General features: G+C 41.9%; 1 protein-coding gene across 2 annotated transcripts in view; it reads left to right on the forward strand.

Annotated features, from left to right (window-relative positions):
* Positions 1-18,870, forward strand: part of KCNC1 (potassium voltage-gated channel subfamily C member 1) — a 172,125-nt gene that overhangs the window by 136,482 nt on the left and 16,773 nt on the right. For both annotated transcript variants that reach the window (XM_030560503.1, XM_030560504.1), the window contains exon 2: positions 11,956-12,889. In XM_030560503.1, the coding sequence (XP_030416363.1) occupies positions 11,956-12,889 (934 nt within the window). The remainder of the gene's footprint in view (positions 1-11,955; positions 12,890-18,870) is intronic.

Below are 18,870 nucleotides of genomic sequence, written 5' to 3' on the forward strand. Positions count from 1 at the left end.
AACTGGATTTTTTCAACTTTGGGTGGAGGGAAGTGTGTCTTGGAGTCTTTTGTCTGTCTGCCTGTTTCCTCTGAGCTTTGGAGAAGTACTTTCTACTTTCTAGTCTTCTGTTTCTAAGTGTAAGGACAAAGAGATCAGATAGTAAGTTCTATGGTTTCTTTTCTTTGGTATTTGCATGAATATAAGTGCTGAAGTACTTTGATTTGTATTCTTTTTGAATAAGGCTGTTTATTCAATATTCTTTTAAGCAATTGACCCTGTGTTGTATCATCTTAATACAGAGAGAACATTTGTATTTTTTCTTTCTTTTTTTATATAAAGCTTTCTTTTAAGACCTGTTGGAGTTTTTCTTTACTTCAGGGAAATTGAGTCTGTACTCACCAGGGAATTGGTGGGAGGAAGAAATCAGGGGAGAGCTGTGTGTTGGATTGCTAGCCTGATTTGGCATTTCCTCTGGGTGAAGAGGAAAATACTTTTTGTTTCCAGGATTGGGAACAGAGAGGGGGGAGTCTCTGTGCAGTTTCACAGAGCTTGTGTCTGTGTATCTCTCCAGGAGCACCTGGAGGGGGGAAGGGAAATAGGATTATTTCCCTTTGTTGTGAGACTCAAGGGATTTGAGTCTTGGGGTCCCCAGGGAAGGTTTTTCAGGGGGACCAGAGTGCCCCAAAACACTCTAATTTTTTGGGTGGTGGCAGCAAGTACCAGGTCCAAGCTGGTAACTAAGCTTGGAGGCTTCCATGCTAACCCCCATATTTTGGACGCTAAGGTCCAAATCTGGGAATAAGGTTATGTCACTGCTACTGGCCTGTACTCTCCTCACAGAACAGAACCTGGCTAGAATACTAGGTCATGCTTTTATATAATTCACACGTACAAGAGCAAGACTGGACTTTTTTTTTCCCCTTTAAGTATTACCAGCTTCTTAATAAGCACTATGTGCAAAGAAACTCCAAAGCTGTTTTCAGTCTGATAGTTCTTAATAAAGTCTTAGAGCTGCAGAAATTGCTTTTCAACAAAATCCTTGCTTTTGCTCACTTTTATAGTCATGGCCCCATTCAACCAGGTACTTAAAAGATATATCTGACTCTAAGTAAGTGAATGGTCACATTGACTTCAATGTATTTTGAGATTTTAGTGGGACTATTCACCCACTTAAAATTAGTCATGAGCTTCAGTCCCCAGCTGAAGTGAGGCCTAAGTCATCAACAGAGCCATGGAAACCATTTTTCACAACCCCCAAAGCAACTGAGTTTGAAACTGAGATGAAGTGACTAACTCATGGTCACACAGCAGGTCAGTGGCAGAGCCAGGAATAGCGCTCCAATCACCTGAGTCCCAGTACAGTGCCATATGCCCTGCCCTTCACTGTCTTTCTGTCTTAAAATCCACCTGTCCTGCAGGGGAAATCCTACAGAATAACGAAGTTTCTGTTTAAAAAAAAATAAAAAAATAAAGATTTCTTGCCTGCAAGACTGGAACTACTGCAGGTTATATTAATGTTTCCAAGAGCCACTTCCAGCACTAGACAGTCACACCTGGCCATATGCTTCAAACATTCTGATTTTTTGCATTAAGAGAATTATTAGTGTTAATGCCATTGGTTTTTCATTCTCTCTCCATGCTGAGTGGAGAGATGCAGTGCCCATTAGTCATGAATACCTAGCCATGGTTCTGTTGCCTCTCACCTTTTGTTGTCCTTTCCCACTATGCAAAACGTGTTCTGATTTGGGCAGCATTTTACACCTACTTTGCACTGGCATAAATGACTCAGCAAGATGCAGGGCAGTGGAGAATCAGGCTCTTTGAGAGAGAGAGAGAGAGAGACCCCCTTTTTTTTTTTTTTTAAATCAAGAGGCCACATAAATTAGATAGTGATGACCTCCCCCTTCAGAGGCCCAGCGGAAAGCTCATTCTGAACTTCCCTTGAAATAGCCTCATCAGACTATTTGCATTACAATTTTGGGCCTGCTATAATCAGAGACTATACAGGATTGTCATTTTTTCCCCCTCAAAATGTAAACATTTTGCATTATTTACATTTTAATGCAAATTTCTCTTTTAAGGTCTCCTCTCAATTCATCCGTCCGTCTGCAGTTTAGGAAAATCTCAGATGTCACTTTTTTGGGTATGAAAGCATCAGCAGCAGCATCTCCAGTGTCAGCAGGAATCCTTCACATGTGGCGAGTGTCAAAGCAGATAAAAGAGCTTTGATCACTTTCCAATGCTTTTGGTACTTGTTTTAATTATAGAAAAATTTAGCTTCCATTGCAAAACTCAAGGGCACATGACAAAATTCACACTCTTCTGCCCCACCCAGTTTAGAAACAGTGAGGAAGAATGAGGAGTACTTGTGGCAGTTTAGAGACTAACAAATTTATTTAAGCATAAGCTTTATGAAGTGGGCTGTAGCCCACGAAAGCTTATGCTCAAATAAATTTGTTAGTCTCTACAGTGCCACAAGTACTCCTGTTCTTTTTGTGGATACAGACTAACATGGCTGCTACTCTGAAACCTAATTTAATGGTGTCCAGTTTGCAAATTAATTCCAGTTCTGCAGTTTCTTGTTGGAGTCTGTTTTTGAAGTTTTTTTGTTGAAGAATTGCAACTTTGAGGACTGTAACTGAGTGACCAGGAAGGTTGAAGTATTCTCCAACTGGTTTTTGAATGTTATAAATCTTGACATCTGATTTGTGTCCATTTATTCTTTTGCGTAGAGACTGTCCAGTTTGGCCAGTGTACATGGAAGAGGGGCATTGCTGGCACATGATGGTATATATCACACTGATAGATGTGCAGATGTATGAGCCTCTGATGGTGTGGCTGATGTGATTAGGTCCTATGATGGTGTCCCTTGAACAGATATGTGGACAGAGTTGGCACCGGGATTTGTTGCAAGGATAGGTTCTTGGGTTGGTGTTTTTGTTGTGTGGTGTGTGGTTGCTGGTGAGTATTTGCTTCAGGTTGGGGGGCTGTCTGTAAGAAGAGTTATTCTACTATAAAATGAAAAGACAAAGAAAATTAGGATCAGTAAATATCAAACGACAAACTCACAGGATGGACGATAGGTGAGGGAATTATCAGTGAATAAAGGGCTGAGACCTGATTTTCAAAGGTGTTGAGCATATGTAGATCCAATTGGCTTCAATGGGAATTATGGGGGCTCAGCATCTCTGAAAATAGGCCACCGTAGTGTTGGACATCAGATGAGAGAAGCTGTTAGCCTTTGTGGTGGGAGGGAAATGTGGGGTTCCCTTTCAATCCTGTCAAAGGAACTGCATACTGGTCCATGTAATACAATACTGCATTGCATTTGAGGAGATCAGATTATGTTTACACTTTGGTAAATATAGTTTACAGATAGCACTTAATTCATGTAGAAGAACATATAGAAGAAGACAATACTGGTTCTTTCCTTCCAATTTCTGCATCAGCCACTGACTTGCCAGCTACTCCACCCTGGGCTTCTGAAAATCTGTCTGAGAGCATGTGCAGATGATAGATGTCATCAGTTGTGTATGCAGATGATTGAGTTTTCAGGCCTGATTCTCATTTGCACCAATGTTCCATTAGACCCCCCTCTGGAAGTTTACAGGGGTCTGGTAGTGTAAAGGAGCCTTAGTTTTTGAGAACCAAATCCATCATGTTTATCTGTCCAAATGGCTCTTCTGCATACAACTCCTATCTCTTGCATGCGTATGTTATTATGGCACAAAACGTGAACTGCAGAAGGGAAGGCTGCTTTTTAAAAAACAGCCCCTTAAAATGCAATCTGATTTCAAAGCAACTAACTGCCAACAGGAATGAGATCATAAAGGAGTATTTTCCCAAACATTAGTTATAGGACAGCCTTGCTGGTAATGCTATAAGGCAGTAACTACTACAATGTACAGTGGTAACCAGTGGCGGAGTGGGGCAGGTTGATCATCATGTTATCCCTACAGGACTTTTTATGAGTCTTTGTGAAGACCCAAAACAGTGAGACCCCAATTCAAATTCAGCAAATCACTTAAGTTGTGCTTAACTTTAAGCAAGTGCATAAATCCATCCATATTAAAGTGTGTTATGTTTTGCCGAACAAGGATGGACTAAAGCACATTAACTTACAGCACATGCTTGAGAGCTCTGCTGAATGATGGGCTGAGAACTGTTGGCTCTATCAGGAAGCAATGACATGCATTTGCAGGAATGAATAGCGGGAGACATTACTGGTGTCACATTATCTCCCAACAACATTGCTAGTGTGTGTCACTGCAGCGGCTTTAAAGGCCCTGTCAGATTTGGTTGTTTCTTCTCTTTAATACAACAAACTATCTCTTCTAATGATTCTCGCTGTGCAAGGAGGTTATGCTGAAGGTTGTCCTATGCAGCAAACACTGGCTCATGGGAGTTACTCAAGCACGTCAAGAAGAGCACTGCATTTTAAGTCTGTTTGAAGGGCCTCCTTCATGCTGTTAAAAAGCATAATGGCTTTATTTTAATAAAATCAGATGGTGTGCTGTTCCCTTCTCTGCTTTAGAAACAAGTGTTTCTGCTTCCAGCATTACCGATGTGTCAGCATTCCTTTCAGAAGCTCTTACTCTCATGGGTCTATAACTCAGGGGTAAAAATTTGCTCCAGGCTGAGATTTAGCAGACAAGATCTGAGCCCAGGGTAAATATTTTCCCGGTTTCTTTATGAAAGGTGGAGGGAAGGGAGAATGTTTGTTGTTTTAATCCTACCCAGGCCTATGAGATGTTCAATTATATTTATACATGTGAGTGTTGCAAATACTGCACTGAAAATCTCAGCTTTTGTGCCCTTAGAAGAGTCTGTGGTTTATTTTCCAGGGAGGATTCTGATGCTAGGTAAAGCCAGCATAGCAAACTCCAAAGTAAATGCAGTGCTTTTGCCTCTTTATCTAGGATCTCAGAGCACTTCGCAAAACTCAAAACTTTCCTTGGAGGCAATTAACTCATTACTTTAACCATTTTACAGATGGGCAAACTGAGGCACAGAGAACTTACCTTAGCCAAAGTCACACCAATTTATAGCAGAGGCTGGAATAGACACCGACAAGTCCTGAATCCCAGTTCTTTTCTCTAGCCTTTAGATCACTCTTCTTCCCGACAGTAAACTACAGTCCTGACAGCTACATACAGCTGTTAAGATGGTTTCTTAAATCACTTCTTACATAAGACCTTTTCTGTGAGGGGAGTGGAAGCAATCAGTAACAATCACTGAACCACAGAAGGCTACTTTCTGTTCTTCTAGATTTAATGGGAATATTACAAGAAAATGGGGGGGAGATATAAGAACATAAGAATGGCCGTACTGGGTCAGACCAAAGGTCCATCTAGCCCAGTATCCTGTCTACCGACAGTGGCCAATGCCAGATGCCCCAGACGGAGTGAACCCAACGGGCAATGATCAAGTGATCTCTCTCCTGTCACCCATCTCCACCCTCTGACAAACAGAGGCTAGGGACACCCTTCCTTACCCATCCTGGCTAATATCCATTAACAGACTTAACTTCCATGAATTTATCCAGTTCTCTTTTAAACGGTGTTATAGTCCTAGCCTTCACAAATTCCTCAAGCAAGGAGTTCCACAAGTTGACTGTGTGCGGTGTGAAGAGGAGCTTCCTTTTATTTGTTTTAAATGCTGCCCATTAATTTCATTTGGTGGCCCCTAGTTCTTACATTATGGGAACAAGTAAATAACTTTTCCTTATTTACTTTCTCAACATCACTCATGATTTTATATACCTCTATCATATCCCCCCTTAGTCTCCTCTTTTCCAAGCTGAAAAGTCCTTGCCTCTTTATCTCTCCTCATATGGGACCCGTTCCAAACCTCTAATCATTTTAGTTGCTCTTCTCTGAACCTTTTCTAATGTCAGTATATCTTTTTTGAGATGAGGAGACCACTTCTGTATGCAGTATTCAAGATGTGGGCATACCATGGATTTATATAAGGGCAATAAGATGCTCTCCATCTTATTTTCTATCTCCTTTTTAATGATTCCTAACATCCTGTTTGCTTTTTTGATCGCCGCTGCACACTGCGTCTTCAGTGAACTATCCAGGATGACTCCAAGATCTTTTTCCTGATTCATTGTAGCTAAATTAGCCCCCATCATATTGTATGTACAGCTGGGGTTATTTCTTCCAATGTGCATTCCTTTACATTTATCCACATTAAATTTCATTTGCCATTTTGTTGCCCAAGCACTTAGTTTTGTGAGATCTTTTTGAAGTTCCTTACAGTCTGCTTTGATCTTAACTATCTTGAGCAGTTTAGTATCATCTGCAAACTTTGCCACCTCACTTTCTACCCCTTTCTCCAGATCATTTATGAATAAGTTGAATAGGATTGGTCCTAGGACTGACCCATGGGAGACACCACTTGTTACCCCTCTCCATTCTGAGAATTTACCATTTATTCCTACCTTTTGTTCCCTGTCTTTTAACCAGTTCTCAATCCATGAAAGGACCTTCTCTCTTATCCCATCACAACTTAATTTACATAAGAGCCTTTGGTGAGGGACCTTGTCAAAGGCTTTCTGGAAATCTAAGTACACTATGTCCACTGGATCCCCCTTATCCACGTTTGTTGACCCCTTCAAAGAACTCTAATAGAGTAGTAAGACATGATTTCCCTTTACAGAAATCATGTTGATTTTTGCCCAACAATTTATGTTCTTCTGTGTATCTGACAATTTTATTCTTTACTATTGTTTCAACTAATTTGCCCGGTACTGACGTTAGACTTACCGGTCTGTAATTGTTGGGATCACCTCTAGAGCCCTTTTTAAATATTGGTGTTACATTAGCTATCTTCCAGTAACTGGGTACAGAAGTCAATTTAAAGAACAGGTTACAAACCATAGTTAATAGTTCCACAACTTCACATTTGAGTTCCTGCAGAACTTTTGGGTGAATGCCATCTGGTCCCGGTGACTTGTTACTGTTAAGTTTATCAATTAATTCCAAAATCTCCTCTAGTGACACCTCAATCTGTGACCATTACTCCAAGTTGTCACCTACAAAAGCTGGCTCAGGTTTGGGAATCTCCATAACATCCTCAGCCATGAAGACTGAAGCAAAGAATCCATTTAGTTTCTCTGCAAAGACGTTATCATCTTTAAGCGCTCCTTTTGTACCTTGATCGTCCAGGGGCCCCACTAGTTGTTTAGCAGGCTTCCTGCTTCTGATGTACTTAAAAACATTTTATTACCTTTTGAGTTTTTGGCTAGCCATTCTTCAAACTCCTCTTTGGCTTTTCTTTTTACATTTTTACACTTAATTAGGCAGTGTTTATGTTACTTTCTATTTACCTCACTAGGATTTGACTTCCACTTTTTAAAAGATGCCTTTTTATCTCTCACTGCTCCTTTTATGTGGTTGTTAAGCCACAGTGGCTCTTTTTTAGTTCTTTTACTGTGTTTTTTAATTTTGGGTATACATTTAAGTTGGGCCTCTATTATGATGTCTTTGAAAAGCGTCATGCAGCTTGCAGGGATTTCACTTTAGTCACTGTACCTTTTAATTTCTATTTAACTAAACGCCTCATTTTTGCATAGTTCCCCTTTCTGAAACTAAATGCCACAGTGTTGGGCTGTTGAGGTGTTCTTCCCACCACAGGGATGTTAAATGTTATTATATTATGGTCACTATTTCCAAGCAGGCCTGTTATAGTTACCTTTTGGACCAGCTCCTGTGCTCCACTCGGGACTAAACTGAGAGTTACCTTTCTGTGAGTTCCTGTACCAGCTGCTCCAAGAAGCAGTCATTTAAAGTATTGGCCATTTTTGTCTCTGCATTTCATCCTGAGGTGACATGTTCCCAGTCAATATGGGGATAATTGAAATCCCCCACTATTATTGAGTTCTTAATTTTGATAGCATCTCTAATTTCCCTTAGCATTTCATCATCACTATTACTGTCCTGGTCAGGTGGTCAATAATAGATCCCTAATGTTATATTCTTATTAGAGCATGAAATTACTATCCATAGAGATTCTATGGAACATGTGGATTCACTTAAGATTTTTACTTCATTTGAATCTACATTTTCTTTCACATATATTGCCACTCTTCCCCCCACCCCACGACATGTTCTGTTCTTCCAATATATTTTGTACCCCGGAATGATTGTGTCCCATTGGTTGTCCTCAGTCCACCAGCTTTCTGTGATGCCTATTATATCAATATCCTCCTTTATCACGAGGCACTCTAATTGACCCATCTTATTATTTAGACTTCTAGCATTTATATACAAGCAATTAAAAAAACTGTCACAGTTTATTTGTCTGCCCTTTTCTGATTTGTCTGATTCTTTTTTATGTGAATGTTTCTCGCCTGATCTGGCCCCTAGATTATCCTCTTCCATCCTCTGCTCCTGACTAAAACCTAGAGAATCTCAATCAATAGACTCTCCTCTAAGAGAAGTCTCTGTTCAATCCACGTGCTCCTCTGCAGAAGTTGGCTTTCCCCCATCTCTTAGTGTAAAAACTGCTCTGCAACCTTTTTAACTTTAAGTGCCAGCAGTCTGGTTCCACTCTGGTTTAGGTGGAGCCCATCCTTCCTGCATAGGCTTCCCCATCCCAAAAGTTTCCCCAGTTCCTAATGAATCGAAACCCCTCCTCTCTACATCATCATCTCATCCACACATTGAGACTCTGAAGCTCTGCCTGCCTACCTGGCCCTGCGGGTGGAACTGGGAGCATTTCTGAGAATGCCACCATAGAGGTCCTGGATTTCAGTCTCTTCCCTAGCAGCCTAAATTTGGCCTCCAGGATGTCTCTCCTACCCTTCCCTATGTAATTGGTACCTACATGTACCATGACCACCAGCTCCTCCCCAGCACCACACACAAGTCTATCTAGATGCCTCAAGAGATCTGCAACCTTCGCACCAGGCAGGCAAGTCACTATATGGTTCTTCCGGTCATCACAAACTGAGCTATCTATGTTTCTAATGATTGAATCTCCCATTACTAACACCTGCCTTTTCCTAGTGACTGAAGTTCCCTCCCCCGGAGAGGTAACCTCAGTGTGAGAGGATACCTCAGCAACATCTGGAAGGAGGGTCCCAACTATGGGAAGGTTTCCCTCTGCTCCCATTGACTGCTCTACTTCCCTGGAGCTTTCATCCTCCTCAACAGCGCAGGGGCTGTCTGACTGGAGGTGGGACAATTCTACAGGGTCCCGGAAAGCCTCATCAACATACCTCTCTGCCTCCCTTAGCTCCTCCAGTTCCGCCACCCTGGCCTCCAAAGCCTGTATACGGTCTCTGAAGGCCAGGAGCTCCTTGCACCGAATGCACACATATGCCACCTGTCCACAGGGCAGGTAATCATACATGCTGCACTCAGCGCAATAAATAGGGTAGCCCCCATTCTGATGCTGGGCTTCTGCCTGTATTCTCTCCTACAGTTACCTAAGTTAATGAAAGGGTATTGTTTAAATCAAGAAGTTTTGAATATAATTTAGTTTACAGGTTTTAAATAACAGCAAGTGAACCTTGCCCCCTTCCCACTCTCCTTCCAAACTTCCTTGCAAAACTCTCTGTTAGCAGCCCTGTTCACAAAGCTCCCTGTTTGCTTGCTCACTGCTTTATAAAGTCATGGCCTTCTTGATAGCCCTGCCCACTGACTAAGGCTCAGCCAATTAACAGAGGCTTCTAGCTTTCAAACCTTACATCAAAGCTCACATCTTTCAATTGCTAGCCACAGCACATGGTCCTACAAACAAACAGAGAGACAAACACAAGCTCAGCACACAGCAAGTAACCCCCAAACACACATACACACTACAGACAGCCACTTACCCCGAGGGTCCTGTATTTGCTCTTCCTTCATCTGGAGAACCCCCTTGCGAAACTCCTTGTTAGCAGCCCTAGTCATAAGTGGTGTAAGGAAAGGGAGAATGGCCTCCTGATTCTAGGACATCTGGATTCAAGTCCTACTCTGCCACAGAGTTCCTGTGTGACCTTTGGCAAGTCACTCTGTGCCTTGGTTCCCTAACTGTAAAATGGGGCTAATCTCTTTGATTAGATTGTAAAGTCTTTGTCACGTGTCTGCTTGTGCACCAAGCTCAAAGGGGGACTCTCAGTGCCACCATAATACAACTAATGATAGTTTGAGAAAGAAGGAGCTGGACTATCCTTTGTTTCGGCAGTGTCAGTGACTCTGGGCTGGACTCTGATCTCGTCTACGGCAGAATCAGGTCCCCTGTTTTTGGAGTGCAGAAAATCCCCACACAAGCTAGCTTGGCTCCTACCCCGCTGCAAAAAGTTCAGTTTGCTTGCTATACCAAGTACACTGAGACAAGTCAAATATTTGCTTTTCACTTTGTTTACTAACCATGAAGGTCAAGTGTAATTTTGTACTAGCTATACACTAAGAATACACAGAGCCTTGTAGCATGAGACAGATACTATTTTTAACAGGTATATTCCTTTGGCAGCTATTTCTTTTAGCTGACCCTGTGGTATTGGCTAGGTATCCGATACACAAAACAAACTAACCCTGTTGAACTCCTATTTTGGTTACATTGCTTGATATAAGTAATACGAGGACATTACATTTTCTTTGGATAGCTCTTAAATTGATAGAGTTGCATATGTCCTTTAGGGCACAATTGAAAGTACCCTGTGTATCTTGCTTAGTCAAGGGGTCACTATATGTAGACACCTTGAATTTGAGGAACGCAGATCTCCAGGGTGAAGATCAAAGAGATGTTTCCATTACTGACATACAGAGAACATATTAGATGCATACAGATTCTTGGGGTGGGGAAAGGGTGCTTTGTTTTGATTTATTTAATTGCTAAATCAAAATGCCTTCTGGGGATTAGGCAGAGAAAGTGGAGTTATTGAGAGTTGTATGTTCTGGGTTTCATCCTCTACTCAATTACACTAGCATAAATCAGGAGTGAGTCCAGTGATAATCTGAGGTAAGTGAGACCAAAAGTGGATCAAACAAATAGACTCTCCTGTGGCCTTGGGAGAATGTTCCCACCTTCACTGTAACATGATTAAACAAGAAATAATGTAGCAGCTTGGAAAAAATATGGTTTTCGAATGCATGCTTACATTCTGATGGGAAACAAGGTAATGGAACAGATCCTTAGCCAATGTAACTGGACGCCACTCCCCTGAAGCCAATGAAACTGCGCCAATTCATACCAGCTGAGGATCTGGCCCTATATTTCTCTCTCTTTCTGGGAAAGGTTTGGAAAAGATGGCCGAGGGGTTTAATGGTGAAGAATCTTACAATAGTAGGTGTTAGCGTATCGTGTGGCCAGTCCTCTGCATGTTTTGCTGGCTCTGGTGAGGCCATGACTTTTCAGCACAAACCAATGGAACTTTGCTGCCCATCATTCTGTAAAATCAGATACAGCCCTGCACTGAGGACCTGCAGAAACCACCATTAATGTCAACATTTAGCAGCAGCTACCACACAGTGAGATCTGGAATACTACAATTGCTCCTTAAACTTAGAATCAGAAATAACTGTTACACCTCACACAAAAGACAGAGGTAACTGTTAATAAATGTTGACTTTTTTTTATGGCAGCCACTGTACATCTTGCACTTTAGAGCAAGTGGATTCTGAGAGTTAGTGGGTCTTTTCCATCAGTAACTTCAGCAGGCACTGAGACACAATTCAGGAAGGCATCCCTATTTGGAGCAGCATTTAAGCATGTGCTTAACTTTAAGTTCCATTGAAGTCCATGAGACTTAAGCACATGCTTAAATGTAAACATATGCTTAAGTGCTTTAAGGAATCAGAGCCTGAGTCTGTGATTGTCTTTGCAGCTGAAGCGTGATGCCTTAAACCACAGGCAGAAGGCATTACAGCTGTTAACATCTCCAGTTGTAATAATCCAACAGTTTTCTGTGTGTGTTTCAGAAACAAATCCCTTGTACTTTATCTACCGTTTAACATTTCTCTTGTGACTTTCCTTCAACAGTACGTGGCATTCGCCTCCCTCTTCTTCATTCTGGTCTCCATCACCACCTTCTGCCTCGAGACCCACGAGAGATTTAATCCCATCGTGAACAAAACAGAGACTGAATTCATTGGCAATGACACCCACGTGCGACACTACAGGGAAGCGGAGACCGAGGCCTTTCTGACCTACATTGAAGGCGTCTGTGTGGTCTGGTTTACATTTGAGTTCCTGATGAGAATCACTTTCTGCCCAAACAAGGTGGAATTTATCAAAAACTCTTTGAACATCATTGACTTTGTGGCCATTCTGCCTTTCTATTTGGAGGTTGGACTCAGTGGCCTGTCTTCCAAAGCTGCTAAGGATGTCCTGGGCTTCCTACGAGTAGTCCGGTTTGTGCGAATTCTGAGAATTTTCAAGCTGACCCGCCACTTTGTGGGGCTGCGGGTCCTGGGACATACTCTCCGTGCCAGCACAAATGAATTCTTGCTGCTCATCATATTCTTGGCATTGGGCGTCTTAATCTTTGCCACGATGATCTACTATGCTGAGAGAATAGGTGCTAAACCCAATGATCCTAGTGCCAGTCAACATACACACTTTAAAAATATCCCCATCGGCTTTTGGTGGGCTGTTGTCACCATGACTACCCTGGGCTATGGAGACATGTATCCTCAGACTTGGTCAGGCATGCTGGTGGGGGCTCTCTGTGCTCTTGCAGGCGTGCTGACCATTGCCATGCCTGTCCCCGTCATTGTGAACAATTTCGGAATGTATTACTCCTTAGCTATGGCTAAGCAGAAGCTACCAAAGAAAAAAAAGAAGCATATCCCGAGGCCACCCCAGCTGGGATCCCCCAATTATTGTAAATCTGTCGTAAACTCTCCACACCACAGTACTCAGAGCGACACATGCCCACTGGCCCAAGAAGAAATTTTAGAAATTAACAGAGCAGGTAGGAAACCTCTTAGAGGAATGTCCATCTGACCTTTAACCTCCATACCTTGTAGAGATTTAAGATTCAGTCAGACTGCTTTCTTAGAGCAATGGGTAGCACATTTATCCATTATAGTCCCACCACCACACATTGAATATCATGTGTGAAGTTTAGGTTGCGGGGACAAATGACGCAAGGGAGGCTGCTCAGCAAAATTAAGGATGAGATCATACACCAGGAGCCTTAACTTTGGTCCTGGTCAAGGGAATACATGGTTCAAGATATTTCTGAAGAGCATAACATCTAGTGGAAGAAAATTTTAGCATTCTACAGCCATGTTGCTGGACACTATAGTGCATCACGGAGGCACCTGAGAGTGGAATGCTTCCTAGCAGAGCAGGAGCTGACTACGCAGCTCTTACAGAGATTTCTGACACAACGAGGTCAGAATTTGAAGAAGCCAGATGTTTTTTAATTTGTTCCCAGCTGTGACCTTTCAGCTGTTTTTAAATGGCAGGTATTGTGCATCTGATTAAAGAAACTAGGTGCCTACTAAATTGGAGGGATGACTACACTAACATGCATATTCACAAGGCAATCCCATCTCTTTCAGATGATTAATTGCAAAGCTTAAATTCATGACACTAACACAAAATGACTCGCTAGGAGACAATTATAGATGTAAGGATGTTAACTCCATAGCATGCAAACCAACCCATTCTATATTACACTAGAGCTTAGCATTTAGAGTTATGAAGAGTTTTGAACTACAATAGCTAAAACATATTTGCTCCTCATGAAAGCATGGGTTGATGATCTACAGCTCTTTCAACCTTTTAGTAGTAAAGGTTGACTGGGAAAAGGATAATATTGGTCATTTTTGGCAGATTTGTACTAAACAGTAATGAGTGATAATCTCACAACAAGGTAGTCTTATTTTTTAATTATATGGATTCATGGCAGCAATAGGAGAAAACCCCAATGAGAGTAACATTATAATTTCATACCAGTTCCATTTGGGGAGAAATACTAGTCACCATGGAATATATTATAATATCCCATGGCTAGTGGTTAATTATGGGACTATCTCAGTTTTATGAGAATCCTCACATATCACATAAAGTTACAGGGCTCTAATCTGATGATTCAACCCCATAATCTACTCTACTCATGGAATATCATCTATTTATTTACTGTGTGGAGACAGTAAACTCAAAGTAAATCACACTTAAAATAACACCATAACCATTTTGTACAGTGTGCATTCTTCAGCCTGTTACAAAATACTTCCCTCAGCGCGTATTGTGTTAGATAAAACAGGTCACCAATATAGTGACTCTGACTGAGCTTTAGTCACAAAGAGGCTTTTTGAAAGAACTAGCTTTCACCTATGATGGTCTTGTGTTCTTATCATTTTTTACTTTGAAGAAAATTCTGATTTGTCACTCCTCATGGGTGAGATATTGTCTCCATCTCATAGCCATTGCATGTTGATGTCATTGAAAGAAGCACAAAGGAAGTGAGACCTTCCTTTGTGTGTGAATTCTACGAAGCCAGTGCTAATTTCTCAAAGGTGGGAGGTAATGAAAGTTGACTTTGGTTTGGTTTTTTTTCCTTTTGTGCAACTATGTAAAATCCATTTAGATGGTAAAGAGCTTTCATTTTTTCTTTTCTGTTTTAAAACTCTCCCATTGCATCAGGTCGACCACAATTCATGCGATAGACTGCATGAAGGGTAAAATAGTAAAGAGACACACGTACAGTTGTATCTGTCCATTCCCCTCAGGTTGCAAATGCTTATCACAAAGTCATCTCCAGGCAAGGAAGTAACTTCCTCATGAATAGATGCTTTGTGACTCTATAAATCAGGAGGAAAAGAGGGCACTCACAAAATGGTGGGTCACACCTGAATATCACTCCAGCTACCCAGCTGTTATGTGGGCAGGGAGACACCAGACTTGTAGTGGTTTAGTGGAGAGCTAGAGAATGACTTCTTACCCAGAAGACCCTTGCTGTAAGCTCCTCCAACAACATATCCTGGTCCTTGAACTTTTGAGGACTTGGGGCCCAAGAATTCTGCGAGTTCAATTCAACTCCACCCCGGTATCCTGATAATATGTGTAACTTTGGTTCAATGTGGAACTGTTTTGGTTCAATGTGGAACAGCTCTGATGTCAGCTGTTGCTACAGTACATATGAAGTACTGATAGTGACAGCAAATTATCCATTTCTGCAATAATTGATTAAAAGAGTCTATTTATATATATATATTTTTCAACAGCCCTATAACACACTTGTACTTCAACTGATAAAGATGGGCTCCGTAACCATGTTACTGGAGTTCTGATTCTGATCACCACTGTGCACCACTGATAGCAAAAAATATTAGCCTTATATTTTAGCTTCCTAGAAAGGAAAAGGTGTATGTGTGTGAGAGACAAAGAAAGAAAATCATAAATCAGATCAGAGGCACACCGTTAAAAACAAGCTCTGCACAGCCTTGTCTCCCAGTCAGAAAGACCAGTGCATTAATCCATCTTGATACTCACTTTCTAGAGTAATCATGTACTCCTAGGAACTGTACTGTGTGTGAAAATTAGCAAGAGTCTCAGCATTCCATGGAAATCCATAATGTGCAAGTAATGAATGTTCTACATACTGTAAAAGCTTTGGATTAGTCACACTGCCTGGTTACAGACAACCGATTAACTGTGATTAACTAAGAACCCAAAATGTATTATTTAGTCCTAATGTCTCTAGCAAGAGATCCACCCCAATTCAAATATTTTCCCTTCAATTTTTATCTGTTAAACTCCAGTACAATTTCATAGCACTTTGTAGGAGATACAAGACAAATAACATGTACCTCTAGCACATTCTTTAAAATGTAGCCTGTTTAATTGCTTATGACTGAGACAGTTATGTCCGCTATTTTTATAGCAATGTGATAAAAATTCACAAGATGATGAAACGGGGGAAATGGTCCCACCTATTACAGTAGCACTCTACAGAACAGTGCCCTCTTATTGGCAGATTCAGAAGGATGCAGTGGACCAAATGCTGTTCTCAGTCTTGTGCATGCAACACACTGAAGTCAACAGAATTCTGAGAGCTAGATTCTGATACCTTTACTCAGGTTGACCCTGAAAGCAGAAGTTAGCCCCTAATCTATTACTCTGAATAGCTCATTTGTGTGATGACATGGCTTTCTGGCCATTCATAGTCTGAGACTCCTTCATTCACACTGGGGGGGTCTTAAGTGGAAACTAGAACGGGTCAGAACATTTCAAAATGTTAAGAAAAATGAGGGGGAAATTGTGAACATGCCATTATTTCTCCTCCCATTTTCGCCCTGCTCTACTGGAAGTGCTACATATGTAGATAAGAGATGAGCTATGCAATAGAGTCTCTCCTAGGAAATGCCCGTGACAGAACATACACATATTGGGTTAATCATTTACACATCAAGGCAGTGACTCCCCACTGGACCTAAGCTCAGGAATGTAAGGGAGGGTGCTGCCAAGGAACCGCTCATGGCTCCTTGATTCTCAGCTGTCTGGCCATGGCTTAAATTAAATCATCAGGGGGAGGAGCTTTAACTGATGCCACTAATGCAAGGTGGCTCTAAACCAGTGACAAACTGATCACAGCAGAGCTTTGCTCTGCCACACTCCCCTCCCGGCAACAACTCACCATCTCCCTGTCTCTCCTCTCCCTTATGTTTGGCAAGGAGGAGGCAGCTTCTGGGGCAGGAGGTGTGAAGTCATGGTAGCAGCCTGAAGCCGGCAGTGATTCCTTCTGTGCAGGGGGAATTCTCCGGGGACAATCTCTGGCCACTTTAAATTCACTTTCTGCCACTTACGTAGCAAAGGGATATTGGCAGATTGGAGATTTGGACCCAAAATGATACGAAGGAGTAAATTTCACTCATTACTAGCTTGACTGTAAAACTACTTGAAACCTAGACTTGATATATACTATATAGGCCTAGTTGTCTATGCCTTTATAACAAGCATATGCCTTTCCAGGCCCCCCGTTACCCCACCAAATATGATTCTGTTGCTATTTACTATTCGTATTGCAGTATGACCTAGCAGCCACTGTCAAGATCAGGGACCCAAAGAGAAAGAAAGAGATAATCCTCTACCCCAAAGACTTACAGTCATACTGACCAAGACAGGCAAAGGGTGGGTAGAAGGAAATATCTTCATTTTACATACTGGTATTTGGGAGAACATGAGATTAAAGTGATTTATCCAAGGCCACACAGGAAGTCTGTATCAGAGTTGGAGACTGAGTTGAGCTAGCCTGAGTCCCAGAATCCCGCCCCTAACAAAAAAAAAAGACAATTAACAACAAATAGTAATAATTTAATAGTAATCACTTGTATATCATCCAAGGGTCTCAAAATGCTTTGCAAGCATTAGGTCTCCTAACTAGAGCTGCATGAAAATCAAGTGAACCCAAATCTGAAAACAGAATTCAACCTAAATTGTTCAGCTTTACTGGGATTGTGCCCAAAGCCACACTTGCCCGACAACTACACGAAACTCAGCCCAAGATCACAAACATCTGCAAAATAGGCCCAAGTTTCAGGTTGGTGACAAAGCCTCAAAACAGGCTAAACAAATCTCCAAACTACTTGGTTTGGGGTTTCGTTATGAAAATTTCACACGAATCTCCTCGTCCTCACCCCGGTGTGCCCGCCCAAAAGATGTGCTGGCTTTATGGTTATGTCCTACTGTATCTGTAGAAAGAGGTGGATGATGCCGTTTGCCAATCTACAATAGTGGGTCTGGAACAATAATGGAATCCATAACTCCTCTTGATGTCTGTAACATCGCCTGCACTTTGATGCCACAAATCAGCTGCACTCAGATGGAAACAGAGAATGACCAGAGTTAAGCACCTAAAGAAAAGGAGATGGGTGATTTTTGTTCCCTGACATGCGAAAGGATCTACCCAAACCTTTTCTCTATATTAGGAGTTTCTATACATACACATAATTTGAAGGGAGACATTGCAGGTGCTTTGATGCTGCTCCAGAACCCTGAGATAAGGATTCTCTCCACCCCGAGTGCTCAGCACACTGCCTTTATCTGAGCTATGGTCTAGATAGAGAGAATCCCTGGGTGTATGCATTGTGCACTCTGGGTGACTTCCTTGCAGAATTGTCAACAATGAAGGCTGAATTCTCCACTCAGTACAGATCTTGGGAAACCAGGCTGTTACTGAGAGCAGTGCCGGGGAAAGGATCACAAGGGAATCCAGGAACAAAATAAACCAACACTCCGTAGCTAGTGCATCACCTTTACATCTGCACTAGCCTTTGCAGTTGTTATGCTCTGTTGCTGAGAGAGAGAATGACCAGTACCAATCCCCAAACTCTCCCACTCTTTGCATGGGATGGGACAAGACTTGACCCTAAGAATTTTTTATTTAATTTGAACATATCAAGAGAGAGCTGGTCTCCATTTTTAAATATGATTTGGGGCTCCCTTTGGGTTCAGATTCATTTTTATCAGTGGAAACATTGTCTAGAAAAGTTGATCTAGGCTTAATTTCTTCTTCCCCCACCCAAATAAACTAAATAACCTGCACTCAAAAAACATACTGCCTCTGATTTTCAGGAGTGCAGAAGTCCCACAACTCCAGCTGGAGTTAATGAGAGTTGCAGGTACTCAGTAGTTCTGAAAATCAGGTGTCTTATCCACTAGTTGCAGTTTGTGATCAAAAGCAGGTTTTATGCAACCTACTGCACATTTGGAAGGGTATGGCTACACTCGAAACTTCAAAGTGCTGCCGCGGGAGCGCTTTGAAATGTGAGTGTGATCGCAGCGCCAGTGCTGGGAGAGAGCTCTCCCAGCGCTGCACGTACTCCACCTCCTCATGGGGATTAGCTTGCAGCGCCGGGAGCTGCGCTCCCAGCACTGAGGCACTGTTTACACTGGCGCTTTACAGCGCTGTATCTTGCAGCACTCAGGGGGGTGTTTTTTTCA

The sequence above is a fragment of the Gopherus evgoodei genome, chromosome 4, assembly GCF_007399415.2.
Source record: "Gopherus evgoodei ecotype Sinaloan lineage chromosome 4, rGopEvg1_v1.p, whole genome shotgun sequence".
NCBI lineage: Eukaryota > Metazoa > Chordata > Testudines > Testudinidae > Gopherus > Gopherus evgoodei.